Source organism: Pholcus phalangioides, unplaced genomic scaffold, assembly GCF_987345545.1.
Source record: "Pholcus phalangioides strain wild (caught in Gottingen) unplaced genomic scaffold, Ppha-v1.0 ptg000015l_1, whole genome shotgun sequence".
Taxonomy (NCBI): domain Eukaryota; kingdom Metazoa; phylum Arthropoda; class Arachnida; order Araneae; family Pholcidae; genus Pholcus; species Pholcus phalangioides.
In genome coordinates this window covers 5,964,307-5,978,900 of record NW_028301608.1, presented here as the reverse complement: position 1 = coordinate 5,978,900, position 14,594 = coordinate 5,964,307, and the positions used below count along the sequence as shown (strand labels likewise).

The window sequence follows — 14,594 nt, the reverse complement described above, 5'->3', positions numbered from 1 at the left end:
TCATCACAGAATCTAGGTGTGGGAGGGTAAATTTTCTCTGCGGCCATGATTTTTACGTTTATTCCTTATCTGCCTTATGTAGTGCCCGTGGTCTGTTCCTCATATGTTAGGGTCTTGGTCAAACACAAATTTTGGGGCCCTTTATATGTAGCATTCTTTAAGGCAGAGGCAGACACAGTTGTACAGAGGTGTGGAGGACCTATCTGTTGCCCAAGATGATCAAAAATTAAAAATGTTTGTTGATATTTTCATGAAAAAAATTAAATGAATTTGATAATTGAAAATGATATTAAACATCGGAAGATGCTAATTTGGCATCCGAAAATTTTGTGGGGCCCTGACCACATGCCCTATTTGCTCATGCAAGAAGCAGGACCTGGTAGTGCCACCATCCTCCGGGACGCATTCTTTCCTGGTTCTAAGAAAAGGACAACAGTAGAGGAAAACCTCCCCAATCTTTTCTTTCCCCCCCCCCTTTTTTATCGTCTATCATGATCGTGTGACCTTGAAAAAGTTGTTTTACTACTTTGTACATAGTACTATATTTATATACACGTTGATTATTAAAGAATAAGGTGACGGATATCTAGTCTATACGGCGAAAATTCGCCTTGTTCCTACAAAATTGTGAACGCACATTTTTTTTTTTAATTGTAAAGGATTGGAACGCCTGTTCAAATTGTAAAACTTGCCCAAGATCGTGGGAAAAAAACAGAATCTGTAAAAACTCGACCTTGAATATCTGCGGTTCTGTCATCTAGCTGCTATGTGGTAGTCACCGTTTCGCATCGCGAAAATCACGGGTGTGTATGCAGAATCGGCTTTTGGAGGGCCACAAGGATCTAATTCTTCACAAAAAGTTTGGATCACTAACACTTGAAAACAATTTTAAATTAACAGATAGTAAAAAGAAATTATTTTATTCCAATATTTTAATTCTGTACACAAGTGTTTTTTTAATTTTTGATCTTGGGAGGGAAGAGGCTCTTTATAACCCCCGAAATTTTGCTTTTGGTGGAAATCCGGGTTTGGAACCCGCGATTGTGCAATGGTAATCAGCTAAAAATTTGATTTTATAAGGTTTTAAAATTTTGAATTGGCTATTCTTTTGAAAAACTTCTGGTTGCCACAGTGATCACACAGACCTACAACACAAATATATATCCATTAAACTTGAAATGCATGAATCAGGGGTGGGAACTCTGCGCCAATTGCGCCGCACTGCGCCAAAACTAATATCTTGCGCCATCCTGCTCCCATAGCGTATTTTCGCATTTTTCTGCGCCAAATAGCGAATTTTGCTTCAGTATGCCCGGAATTTCGGAAAGGACGCCAAAAAATTTTTGTTCCTGCTAGCCATGAAACGTTTCTTTACGAGAAGAGCGTGTTTTATTCCACTATACTTAAACTATCGGCCCCTGATCGGGCTTTCCATCGCGAAACCCCGATATTGTTCGTGATCGTGGAACTGAAGATGGTTTGCAATGCCTTTCAGCTTTAAAGTGCAAATTCGAGTGTTTCCGTTTAAAAAAAAAAGTCGTCACTGGAAGCAGCAGAAATTACTGCAGTCGATTGTCATTGTGTTAAATCCCGATGTTTCGTGAAAAAAAATTTTCATTCCGGGAGTAAAAAGCGCATGTCCGCCGAATTACGAATGTTAGTTTAGAAACTTTGCCGAATAACGAGATTTAAATCGCCAATGTTGCCGAATAACGAGCGTTAAATCGTCAATATCGCCAAATAACGAGCGTTAAATCGTCAATATCGCCAAATAACGAGCGTTAAATCGTCAATATCGCCAAATAACGAGCGTTAAATCGTCAATCTCGCCAAATAGCGAGTGCCAGATCGCCAATCCCGCCAGATAATGAGTGCTGAATCGCCAAACATCGAGTTGATTCATCCGAAATTCTCTCCCATTTCGCAACAATTTCTTTCTAAGTATAAAAAAATTAAAAACTTATACATTTTTTTAGCTCATTTGAAGTGCTGCTGTTCAAGGCAGCAAATAGTGCCCTCAGTAAGCAAAAATCATCTCAAATAGACGGGTGCAAAGCAAAAAATTTTACTACAGCCGCTCTTTCAAACAAGGTGTCAAAAGCCTAAAACACCAAAAACAAAAATCAAGCTGACGAAAAGATGTTTGATAACAAAAAATAGTGCAGTTTTATTTTGAAAAGGGTTGAGGGTTAACGAAAATATTCTTGTTAATTTCATTGCTCCAATTTATGAATATCTGCTCCGAATCCCATATTTTGCTGCTCCAAAATTGCTCCAAATCATGAATTTGCTGCTCCAAAACTGCTCCAAATCCTGAATTTTGCTGCTCCAAAGCTGCTCCGAAATGGACTTAGTCACTTCCCACCCCTGATGAATTACCAGTTTGGGGGATAGATGCAGGGCCACAACTGAGAGTGTGGAGGGACAGGTGGGTCTAGTGTCCCAGGCTCTGGACTAGAGGACACCAAATTCACCCTTTATAACTACTGCTTCTACATTACATGGGTGCGCCAAAATGTGTGCTTGCCCCGTTTGAGAAAATATCTAGTTGTGCTAGATAGATGGCACCACCTACTGAACACAAATCACACCAAATGCTGGGCACACACACGTAAGCACACTGTTAAGTTTCTCCAACACAAATCTGACATAGCTCCAATATTAAGGTGTAAAAATATGTGGCAATTAAATAGCGACAGATCAAAGTGGTGGACCATCACGGAGCGAAAATATAATCATTTTACCAGGAAACCAAAATATGAATAGGAAATCAGAAGGTAAGTGTCTGAGAGAGAATCTAATTTGCTTAAATTTGATCAAAAGATATTGAAAGTGTTAAGATTTTTTTAACGAAATGTAAAATCAATCAGAAAAGAATTTATAGATTGATTTATTAGTAAATATATAAATGTGTGTCTCCAACTGTTAATTAAAGTGGATCCTGCTTTCTGTTATTAAATTATCTAGATAATCACTGAGATACTTTTTTGAAAAAAATTCCCTTATTGTGCATAACGTAAGAATATATCTAGCAATCAAAATATTAAATTGTAGGACTGAAATGTCCTTTAATTAGGTAGTGATGTTTAAGACATTTCTATAACTTATTCTTAGTGCAAAAGTAAGACTGACTAAGTTTGACTACAATGTGGTGTGTATTTACTAGCATTTATAATGCTATGGTTTCCCAATTGACGCTGTAACTAAATTTTCAAAAGAATGCTTTGGGTACCCAGTCCTGGCAGCTCTGTTTTGATTAAAAATACTCTTTTTAAACTCTGAATTTGTACAACCTGAGCCAAGAAATTCTTAAGTGAGAATAAATGAATTTAATTAGAATATGCTGCGTGAGAATTTTTAGTATGGAATGAAATTTTGGGTAGATTAGAAAATTTTAAATATCAAAATAGAGATATTTTATACTCAGTAATATTATTTGGTAATTCAAAATGTAAAACACTTCTAATCTGCATAAAACTAAGCTTTTTGTTATTTAACATATCTATCAGGTTAAAACTGTTTAACAACATTGACAAAGTTTTTGACTTTTAATAGAGTTCAAAAAACCTAACCCTGATCTCCTATCACACATATTTTGACTAAACAGCTCTATTTCGCTTAGTAAATTGAACATAGGCAGGGTTTGTTTGGTTTAAACCATGATTTTAACCAAGTGATTTTTTTTTTAAATCATGTAAAAGTGGCCTAAATATAATTTTTTTCCTTGAAAAATATCATATTGGTTCATTATTAGCCAAAATTTTCCATTCTTACCACATTTTATATTCTTGGGGACATTCTGATGGTAACATTATATCTTCAAATGGTATAAGTGGGGGGTTTTAAGTGGTGTGAATGTATATATTTTTTCATATAAAGTATCTTAGTTATTTAAAGTGATATACAGAAGCCAAAATTTCTCATTCTTACTGCATTTTCTAACCGTTATCTATATTCTGATGCTCTATTTTTAGCAAATTCATGAATAAGGATTGCATTGCACATCTAAATGTAGTGGTGTCTTATCTCACAGGGTTTTTTCCTTCACAAAGAAGCAGCAACAGTAGTGACACCATGCTAGGGCCACACACACACAGGTGGTCTTATAATCCAATAAAGACACCAGCTGTTCCTAAAGGACAAAGACTTACTAGTAGTTACATTACCCCACAGAGAGACATTTTCATTCCCATAAGAAGTACCACATCTCGTACTGTATATCACCCAGTCTTAATATTCAATAATCTATTTTTATACTTTCACCATTAAGCCCAGTTAATCAAGGTTCTACTGTATAGTAGTAACAGATTTATGAAAAATAATCAGCTATATGCAGGGTGATTATAATTTGAAGTTTTGATTTCAAAACTATACAATAAGAACTACTGGTCAGAATGACTTGAAAATTTCCATGGATACTCATGAAGCAATGAAAATTTCTTTGGCAAAAGAAAAGAAAAAAGTGCAAAATGTGCAAGTAGATGATGATGCTGTACTTCGCCAGCAGGATAATACCATTTTGTGTGACCACATCATTTTGGCACTTGTGTGTGGATAGTACAACTTTTATCAAGATGCAGATGTAATACTGCCGCTGTGGTGGTCGAGTGGTCATAGTGGCGGACTCGCATCGCGGGGACCCGGATTTGAGCCCCACCGTCACGACAGTGGTGGTCGGCTGAAGTTGGTTTTCTGTGGTTCCCAACTTCAAGGCACAAATGCAAGCTGATCTCCCCGTTAAAGAGTCTCGCCACAGAGAGCAAGTCCTACAAACAGTACAAATACTCAGTCATTACACTTCACGTTTGAGATATAGATGGCAGCACTAAAAAATCGTACACAACACTAGATACGCACTCAGACTGTTAGGTGCACATACTTACACTTCTGGCACAACTCACTAGGTAGTAAATAGGCGATACACCTGAGTTGTGCTCGGCTTGAAAAAAAAAAAGATGTAATACTATCGAAGCAGCTGCTGAGAACCATTTTGACAATAACAGGATGTCATGACACCTGGCCGTCAGTTCACCTGACCTTAACCCTTGAAACTTTTGGCTTTGGGAATACTCGAATTGCAATCACATCCACATCATGACACTCTGATTTGTTGTTGAACAAGCATTTTTGTGCTTTCACCTCATAGCCAGAACACAGCGGACAACATATTTAACATTTCTTAAATAAGTTGTTGTTTATTTGTTCAATTACTTCATCTTTGTAATGCTTCCATGAATTATGCAATCGTGGAATGCTAATTAGTTATGAAAGTTATCATTTTGCCCTGACTGGCCATCATTTCCATTCTGCGAGCAAATTTCTCATGTGTTGGATGAGTACAGTGTTGTTAATTTTACATTTTTAAATATTTTTCTCCCTTTGGCATTTAAAATTCCATTGCTTCAGGAATATTCATGTAAATTTGGAAGTGTTTCTGATGATGGTTGTTTTTTGAATCGTTTAGAAATCAGAATTTCACTTATCACCCCGTATATCCTAAATCATTGATAATTAATCTGCATTATTTTTGCTTCATGGCCTGGGAGCCTGCTGAAGATCACAGCTTAGGGTAGTGGTTTTCACCCATTTTGTCTCACTGAGTCCTTTTTAAAATTAATTTCTACAACAGAATCCCTTTGGTCTGGGAAGTGCATGCAGAGCATTTGCCTGTTATGCCTACATTTCTTTCAGGATGTGAAAAAAACCAACTTTTTTTCATGGATGGCCTGTAGTTAATACATCCTTATTTTTAAAATATTATAGGGTAATTATTCATAATATTTTTTAGTGTGTGGTGCTTCATGGCTTTGGTAAGAATTAGTTTCATGTAAATTTTCTTCTTTTTCAGAGTTTACTAAGAAGAGTAGCTTCAACAGTGAAAGGTTTGTTCACTCCTTCTTCATGGTTTAGCATTCCCAACTGGACAGGAAACGAAGAAGAGGAAGAAACTCCTAGCACTTTCACAACGACTGCTGTAGAACCTGATTTGACTGAAAATGAAGATGAAACTGAAGATACTGCATCAGAGAGACCTAGATTACCGATTACAAGGTCTAAGCGACAAAAGATTGAAGATGCCAATGTCCCAGTGTCAAGCACACCTATTGCTCCTTCGTATTGGCTTGAGCCATCAACTTCAAGAGATAATCTTTCTGAAAAAGTGGATATGCCAGATCCATCTATTCTAGGGGAGTGCCAAATCGGGCGCAAAGACACTCCTGTAGCGAATGGTTGGTTTCAAAAAAAGTTTTTTCTATCTAAAATTCTATTTTTTAGTGTTTTTTTATATCTTTGAATTATAGATTAAAGGTTTTACTTATAAATGAATATCTATAAAACAAAATGCTACATGTTTAGGACTAAGTAAAAAAAAATTTGCGGTACTCCCCCGCATTAACCAGTCAAGTGGTTACGACGGTGTTTGCCGTCGCTGATATACGTAATGGTGTTGCCTACGACGGCATTTGCCGACACACAGACTTTTCTGTCTTTTTCACATAGATATGACGAAATAATTTGTCGTACATGTGCTGCCACCTCTGTACAGCCATCCTTCTACTTTATTATCTCGTCACTAGATGGAGTTGACAATTATATTTCAAGGTCTGAGATTATTATTACTATTATCTTTGTCATGCTTTGCAAAGCTGCATCCCCATCGTCTTTGTTTCAATTTCCAATTGCCTTGCGAAGATGCATCTTTTTTAGTACTCATATATGTTTTAGCAAAGGTTCAACTACTATGGTTCCACATAAATCCATCAACAGCATTTCTTTTAGTCACAGGACATTATAACCGCCCCTCCCCACTTTTAGGGTGTCATATTATGTCTCGACACATTCGAGCTATAAAAAAACATGCTATGAAAAAAATATTTTAATATTTCAAACTTCCAAGAAAAGGAAAAAAAAGGGGGATAAGCTCGCACATTTTCAATAAAAAGTGGGCACTGCGGGTAACGCTCGGAGAAATGAATTGGACAGTTGACTGGTTAACTGGCACGTCGTAAAAATTGGGAGACAACAGCTTTTTGAATATTGGAGTCTGGTCCATTCCCGGCATGCCGGGAAAAGCAAGGTTAGATAAGTATTAGTTTTTTGGTAAGCTTGGTGATAATAAAGTGAAACCGATCTATAACAATATTGTAGGGACTTGATAACTCCTATTTTTTTTATTGTTGACACTTTGAGCATTTGCACTATTTCCTATTAAATGGTAATTCCACCAGGACCAAAGAAAATATTGTTATGGGCAGGTTAATCATTATAGACATTATTGTTATACACAGGTTTTATTGTATTCCTAACGTAACACAAAATAGCATAGACCCACCTATAGTCCGTTTCAGGTTAACTTTGCAGTGGAGAGAAAGGTAGAGAGTACTCCTTCACCGCAAAATATAGTTCCCATAAATCAGAGTTTTATGATGATCATTTATACAGAATATTTTAATTTTTTTTAATGATTTTGAAAAAAATAATTAAAAATATCGTTTTGAACAGATGTTTTTTCGTTTGAAATTTTTAAATTAGAAAAGAATATTGGTTATATTATCAAAAATGCATAGCAACCACAGCAACATTTTGGTGCGATACCCTAGAAATCATCCATAGTTTACCGAGGCAGCGCATCGATACATTGGTTAAGAGGCTTTTGTTGCCATAGCAACGAGTGATTAGGCTCTCTCGTAGTTTCCTCTTCACTGCAAAGTTAACCTGGAACGGACTATAGTGTATTGAAGTCTGTCTTTTGTGAGCAAAAAGTCATAAAATATTGCCATATACTTTAAAATATAAATTTTCTTTCAAAGGTGATGATCAATCTGAGAACAGCGATGGCTCAGCATCAACAAGTGGTTGTTCTTCACTAATATCCTCTCAAGATAAACCTCATCGTTCTAGTGGCCTTAAGTTGAGTGCAAGTGCTCTGGAGCATTTAAGAGGGGAATTGAAAAATAAACCTGCTTTTCAGCGTCCTAAGAAAGATGCTTCCATAGCAACTGATTCTTTATTGAATAATCGTGAGTAAATATTTTCTTTCAAATTTATTTTTGAATGCTTGTGATTTCTTAAGTGATACAAGGATGACAAGTTTTATTGCATATTTTTGATAAACTGTACATAATTGGCATCATATTGCTATGTCGTAATTATAAAAAATTTGTGTGGAGAGGGGATCCTTTATATCAATATTGTAAAATACCAGACAATTGCCTTACACAGCCTGCATTTTACAATAACGGGGTGGAAAATCTGCTACAATTACTAAAATTTCTGATGCCTGTTACATTTTGTTACATTTTCTGGCCGTTTGCTGTATTTTGTTACAAAAACAGCAAAATTCTTCGATTCTGCATCATCTTGCGCCAAAAACAAAATTTTCCCTTAATGAACTTTGAAGTTTCATCACAATAGAAGCTGACTTTTGACAACATCATTTGTCCTCCCCACAGTTTGATTTCTTGGGGCCACAACTAGAATTAGCTTGGGGCCCCCTTCCCAAGATTTGGCACCCAGGCTTCCAGCAACATATAAAACAGGGTTAAACTATATAAATTGCAGCTCATCTGCAAGAACAATGAAAAACCTTAAATCGATATTTCCAGCTATTTTTTTACAAAACAAACTTGACTCCTTTGATTTATGCATTCCTTACGTTAATTATTTTTTGAATTGCGTCAATTTTCCCTGACTGTCTGTATTTGATGAACCATTTGTGCATCCTTTAATAGAATGGAAAAGTTCGCGAAAGTATGTATTATCGCACTGAAAAAACAGCAACGACGAATTTGTCTTCACCGCCAGGAGTTGCGACGCTAAAGCTGTCTGTAAATTCAGGGTGTCTACGATCATGGAAAGGTGGCAAAATCCCAGAAAAGTAATGAAATGAGAACAGGGTCACAAAGTAAGTGAAAAATAGGGAGTGAAAAAACAGATCTACTGGGATGAAAATGGAATCATTCTATTAAATTTCTGATAGTTTAATCATTATTGTATAATCACAAAAAATGAGTAACTTTGCCTGGTTTTAATTTATACAAAAATTGCCACGTTTTTAAGACAAATAAAGTCCTGATGACGGCTCTCCATTGAAGAGCCGAAACGCGTCGACCATTCGACCAGTTGAATTTATTTGTCTTAAAAACGTGGCAATTTTTGTATAAATACATTATTGTATAGTTTTTATTGCAGTTTAAATTAAAAATAATTCAATTCTATGATTTAAATTACTATAGTTTAAGTTGAATATAACTTAAGTCTATAGTTTTAATCACTATTAAATTTCTTAGAATTTCTAATAAATATTCTATGAAATGTCGAGGAATGATGTTTATCGGACCATTACTAGATATTCAAATTAAATGTTATTGCCAGACATGATACACAGATTCCTTTACACATTCCTGGAAGTTTATTTTGTTATCTAAACAACCACGTTACATCAATCATACTAATGTGATTAACGCATTCCTAATAACTGAACATTTATTATTAATATTTCAAGATACCAGCACACTCACAACAAAATATACGTTTAATCACTCACCCATTTTGCTCCATCGATGCTTGGCCTTTTCCCATTTTGAGAGAGTTCGAAATTCAGCTACCCTAAGAAAATTTTTCTCTGTCAAAAAGGCTTGTGTGTTTTCACACCAAGTTGGTGAAAACTCCTGCTATTGGTTGAAAGCAATCGCCTGATATCTATCAGGGTTTTCATTGGCTTCGAGGCACATTGTCTGTCTCAGGTGACAAGAGAAAATAGTGATTGTGTTGCACAACTTGTACGTATTTCAGTACACAAGTGCGTCATAGAATTCCTGGCGAGGGAAAAGTGAACACACATGTTGCTTCTAATGTAGTTATGTGTGGTTTGTGGTTTCGGGGAAAGAGTGAGTGCGATCATGACAGAATGACCCAGTAAATGAAGTTATCTCAAAGTATGTTGAATCAAATTGAGATAATGATCAAAAGTGAACTCAAAAAGATGCGTTATTTTAAATATGAAATGGGTAAATTCTGGTAATAGAAGATCAAATGTTCAAAAATGCTTGAAACTGAAGAGAACAAAAGCACAACTTATACTTGCATCAGCAGCAAAAACAAGAAAAATTATCACTCTTCTAATGAGTGTTTCAAGTCTCTCCTGCAGTGATTTTTTTTTTTAATTAGTGATTACCAAGTTTACAAGGTAAATCTAAAAACTCTCATTCTCATATTAAAAGCAAATCTGAAATACCATATGTTAAAATGTCTGTCTCTATGTTAAAACCCTCTCATTTGTTGATATTGTAGAGAATGTAAAAATATAAACATCAAGAAGTCTCAAAAAAATTTTTATTAAAAAATTAAAATATATATATGTATATTTCTTCTAGAGGAAATCTATGTATTTTGTGCCTTGGGGGGGGGGGCACCCTTTCTGAACTTAGATGACACTGTTTTTTAAATTAAAAAGTAATCCTGTGTACGCTACTAGTATATATGTATATAAAAACTGTATTTTATTTACTGCCAAAATTTTAAAAGTGCTACAAAACTGATAAATGCTGCTGCGAAAACATTTTTTCTGCTATAAAAATCAAATTTCCATTTACTACCCCTGCAATATTAATATATATGATCCCTACAGTTGCACCCTAAAGCAGGACTTGAAAAATCCAAAAAAAAAAATTAGGGAAGAGCCAAATTTCTTAGGAGCCAAACATATTTTTTGTTTTATAAAAAATTGTCCAAAAGTTTTTTTATAATTTTTCCAAGAATTGGTAGTTTTTTTCATATTAGTATATATACTAACAAGAATTTTAAAAAACTATTGATTCAGAAATTTTTATCCATGTGTTATTTTCAACAAGAATTTTTAATTCACTGAATTTTTATATTGGAATGCAGTATTCGAGTTTTTTTTATGACAGTTTAATCATGGATGAACTATTTAAAAAAGCCAGTCAACCCTAATCAGATTAAAAGCGCTGGTATGAAAATTCTCACATATGCCCGCATAATATGAATTCTTTGAAGTAAATGTAGTTCTGTAAGGGATGGGGGTGATCATCAAGTCCTTATGAGCATAAAATTGGACTCAAGCATAGGCCTATAGCACTCATAGATGCTTCAGTGAAAACACCTGGATGCTGGTGCATCCTCAGGTTTTTTATCAGTCATTTTATTCAAATTGTTAAATTTTGATAATTTTTTCTCCATGTAATTTCCTTGTCTAGTTTTTGGCATGAATTCTCTGAATTTTTTTTCCAGCTGGTAATACATCCTTGAATGATTATTCTCTATGGCAGTATGGCTCTCAAACTGTTGCTAGACCAACACAGCGTCAATCCCTTATTGCTAGGACGAAACCTTCATTCAATGTATCCAGCTTTGGGTTACCTTCAAAGGTACTTGATGCAATATAATATTAAGTTAATTGAGTTTATTTGATTGATTTTTTTCCGGCTTATAAATTATTTACCTGCTTACCAAATGATTTTCACACAATCAGCGATTTCCGTAAGTGAGTATACAGTTGAACCTGTATGAAACAGAACACCCAAAGACTGGAATAATATGTTATTTTAGAGAGGTTTCTTTTTTATGAAGGTGAACATTAAAAAAATAATTATTTGTAGATAGTAGGTACTATCTTTTGATTCCATTCAAGACCTGAATTCCGTATAATACTGTCTAAGGTTTCACTGTATAAGTGCATGGCTTGTATGACAGTCTTAACTTTATTATTGGTTGTCTATAAAATTCATGTTACTCAATTTTTCAGAGTTTAATATTTGGAAGGCTAGCATATCAATAATAATAATACCCTTAGCTATTAATTCATTTCTGGACAACTCTACCACAACTTTGCAGAAGAGCTTCGCCTGGAAACTCAACTGTATACAATTTAGTGTTTTTATGGCAAGTTTCATAGGGTTGTAATCATTACTTTGCAATCCACTGTAGTCTGTTTCAGGTTAACTTTGCAGTGAAGAGAAAGGTAGAGAGTGTATTCCTTCGCCGCAAAATATAGTTCTCATATATCGGAGGTTTACGATGATCCTTTATACAGAATATATTTATACAGAATATAATACAAATTTTTCTATGATTTTGAAAAAAAGTACTGAAAAAATATCGTTTTGAACTGATGTTTATTGCTTTAAAAATTTTAAATTATAAAAAATATTGGTTACAATTATATCAAAAATCCATAGCAACGGCAACAACATTCTGGCGTGATATCCTAGAAATTTTCCCCCCGCCAATGTCATTGTCGTGTTTTTTTGTTACACAATTATATACTGTATATATATTTTTATATTGTTATTTGGTTGAATTTTCCATAATGATACAATTTTTCATTCAGTTTTACATGCAGTTATAGGCTTACATAAACACGAATATTCAATCAGTTTTATTTTCTACCGAAAATAGGCTTCAGTGAGTTCAGATATTCACTCAGAGATTACAGGAAGTGTTTCTCTTCCACGAGAGTGCCGATACTATTGTTAGAGGCTGTTTATGGGTGAAGAAGTTTTGGTTTTAGGTCCTCCTTTTTTTTAATTATTTATTTTTTACCATGTTTATGGGATAGTTTTAGTTTCCGATAATGGAGAGTGTTGACACGAGTCACGTCTTCCACTCACACAAACGGAGACGCCATCTTCCACCCACCTATTTCTCCAGATGCCCCTTGCCTTTAGTATCTCGTCAAATAAAATAAGTGGGAAGGGGGTCCACAGAGTGGTTTGGGCTTTCATCTTTTTTATGTGACAGTTGTATCTTTATTTTCACCAGAGATAGCCACGCTAAAGTTCTCTGCTCTTCCATTCCTGAATACTATTTTTTTTTGGTTTTTTAATACCCGCTAATACCCACTGTAAACAAAACTTGATAAGAATCATCCGTAATAACCATGAGCAGCATATCAACCATAACAAAAGACAAAAACTGCCGTGAAAACAAGTGTCATCACCGTATACCATTCGGGGGAAGGTGGGTGGGAGAGGTCGAGCGACGGAAATTTCGACAAGAAAAGTGAGTAAAAAAATTCTACTTTTCCATATCATTATTATTATTTGGTGCTATTCCTGCATTTACACGTGAAGACAGAGTTAATCTGCTTCTTAATTTTTTTTTGATTGGCTTCAAAAATTTTATTTAACATTATTTTTGTCCATATAAATTGAAGAAAAAATTGAAAATCCCCAAGTTTTTGAGAGCCATGGTTAATATACAGTATTTTAAAATTGTCAGACCTCGCAGCGCTCCTATTTTGCACACTTGCAGATAAATTAAGTGGTTCGCGGCACATTCCTACCTCATTTAAATGACCCGCGGCATATTTCCAGATCACTCAAGTGGCCTGTGGCACATTTCCATATCGCTTGAGTGACCCGTGGCACATTTACAGATCGCAAATAATCTGCGGCGTTGTTCTAGATCACATAATTAAGTGGCCTGCGACAGGTTTTCAAATCAATGAAGTGGCCCCACACCGTTCACAAAAGGTTGAGTTAAGTTGTAATGTGCCGCAAGTCATTCAGGTGGTCTGAAAGTGTGCCGCAGGCCGCTTCAGTCATCTGGAAATGTGCTACAAGTCACTTGGATGATCTGAAAGTGTGCAGCGGGCCACTTGAGGAGTCTAAAAATGTGTCAAGAGTGCCACTAAAATAATCTATAAAAAATACATCGAGCTACTTAAAGTGTTAATGTATTGCAGACCATTAGGTGATATGTGTGCTGCGAGCCACTCAAATGATATGTTAATGTGCCTCAAGACACTTACAGTAATCTGCAACTGCACTACGAGCCATTTAAGTGAACTTGGGGGTTACCGCGGGTCACTCAAGTGATTTGGAAATGTGCTTGGGGTCACTTAGGTGACCTGTATATATGCCGTTGGCAGCGTAAATGATCTGGAAATGTGCCGCTGGCCACTGAAGTAATCTGGAAATGAGTCCTACTTAAATGATTTGATGGTCGTTTGCGAGCCACTTGTGTGGTTTTGTTACTCGTCCTGGGCCACATAAGATAACTCTGAGGGGCCATTGGTTAGCATGTCTGTTTTAAGGCATAACTAGGTTCATGTGTATGTTATTGACGACTGCCGTTGTCTATGAAAAAAAAAATTCATGAACATAATATGCAGGCCATTCTAATCGTTGTATCTTTCGGATGTAATGTAACTCCAGGAGGTGTTACATCAGCAGTGTTCAACATTCAGTAGAGTGTTGGCCATTTCATTTATTTCGAAATGTGTCGCGGGTCATTTAAGCTGACCTGTAAATATGTCTGGGTCAATTGAGTACTCTGGAACTGTGTCGCGGTGATCTGTAAAATTTCCTCGGGTCACCTAAATGATCTGGGAATGTGCCGCAGTATACTTAAAGAAGAGCTGGTGGCAGATGGCAGCATTACACAGAAACGAAACTTCACGCCAGGTTTCACTACACGTACTCTCTAACATGTACCAATTCGTTAGAGGTTCCGCAGAGGAATATGGATGATTTACATGTCTGGTTTAGTAATAGTAGTATACTTAGAGAATGTGAAACTGTGATGCAGGTTACTTGAGTGTTCTTTTACAAGTTCCATGGGCCAATTGA

At 35.7% G+C, this 14,594-nt stretch overlaps 1 protein-coding gene across 2 annotated transcripts in view; it reads left to right on the top strand.

The window, feature by feature from the left end:
• Positions 1–14,594, top strand: part of Nup153 (nucleoporin 153) — a 115,066-nt gene that overhangs the window by 11,211 nt on the left and 89,261 nt on the right. For both annotated transcript variants that reach the window (XM_089242692.1, XM_089242693.1), the window contains exons 2-4: positions 5,849–6,230; positions 7,812–8,021; positions 11,254–11,390. In XM_089242692.1, coding sequence (XP_089098818.1) covers positions 5,849–6,230; positions 7,812–8,021; positions 11,254–11,390 — 729 coding nt within the window. The remainder of the gene's footprint in view (positions 1–5,848; positions 6,231–7,811; positions 8,022–11,253; positions 11,391–14,594) is intronic.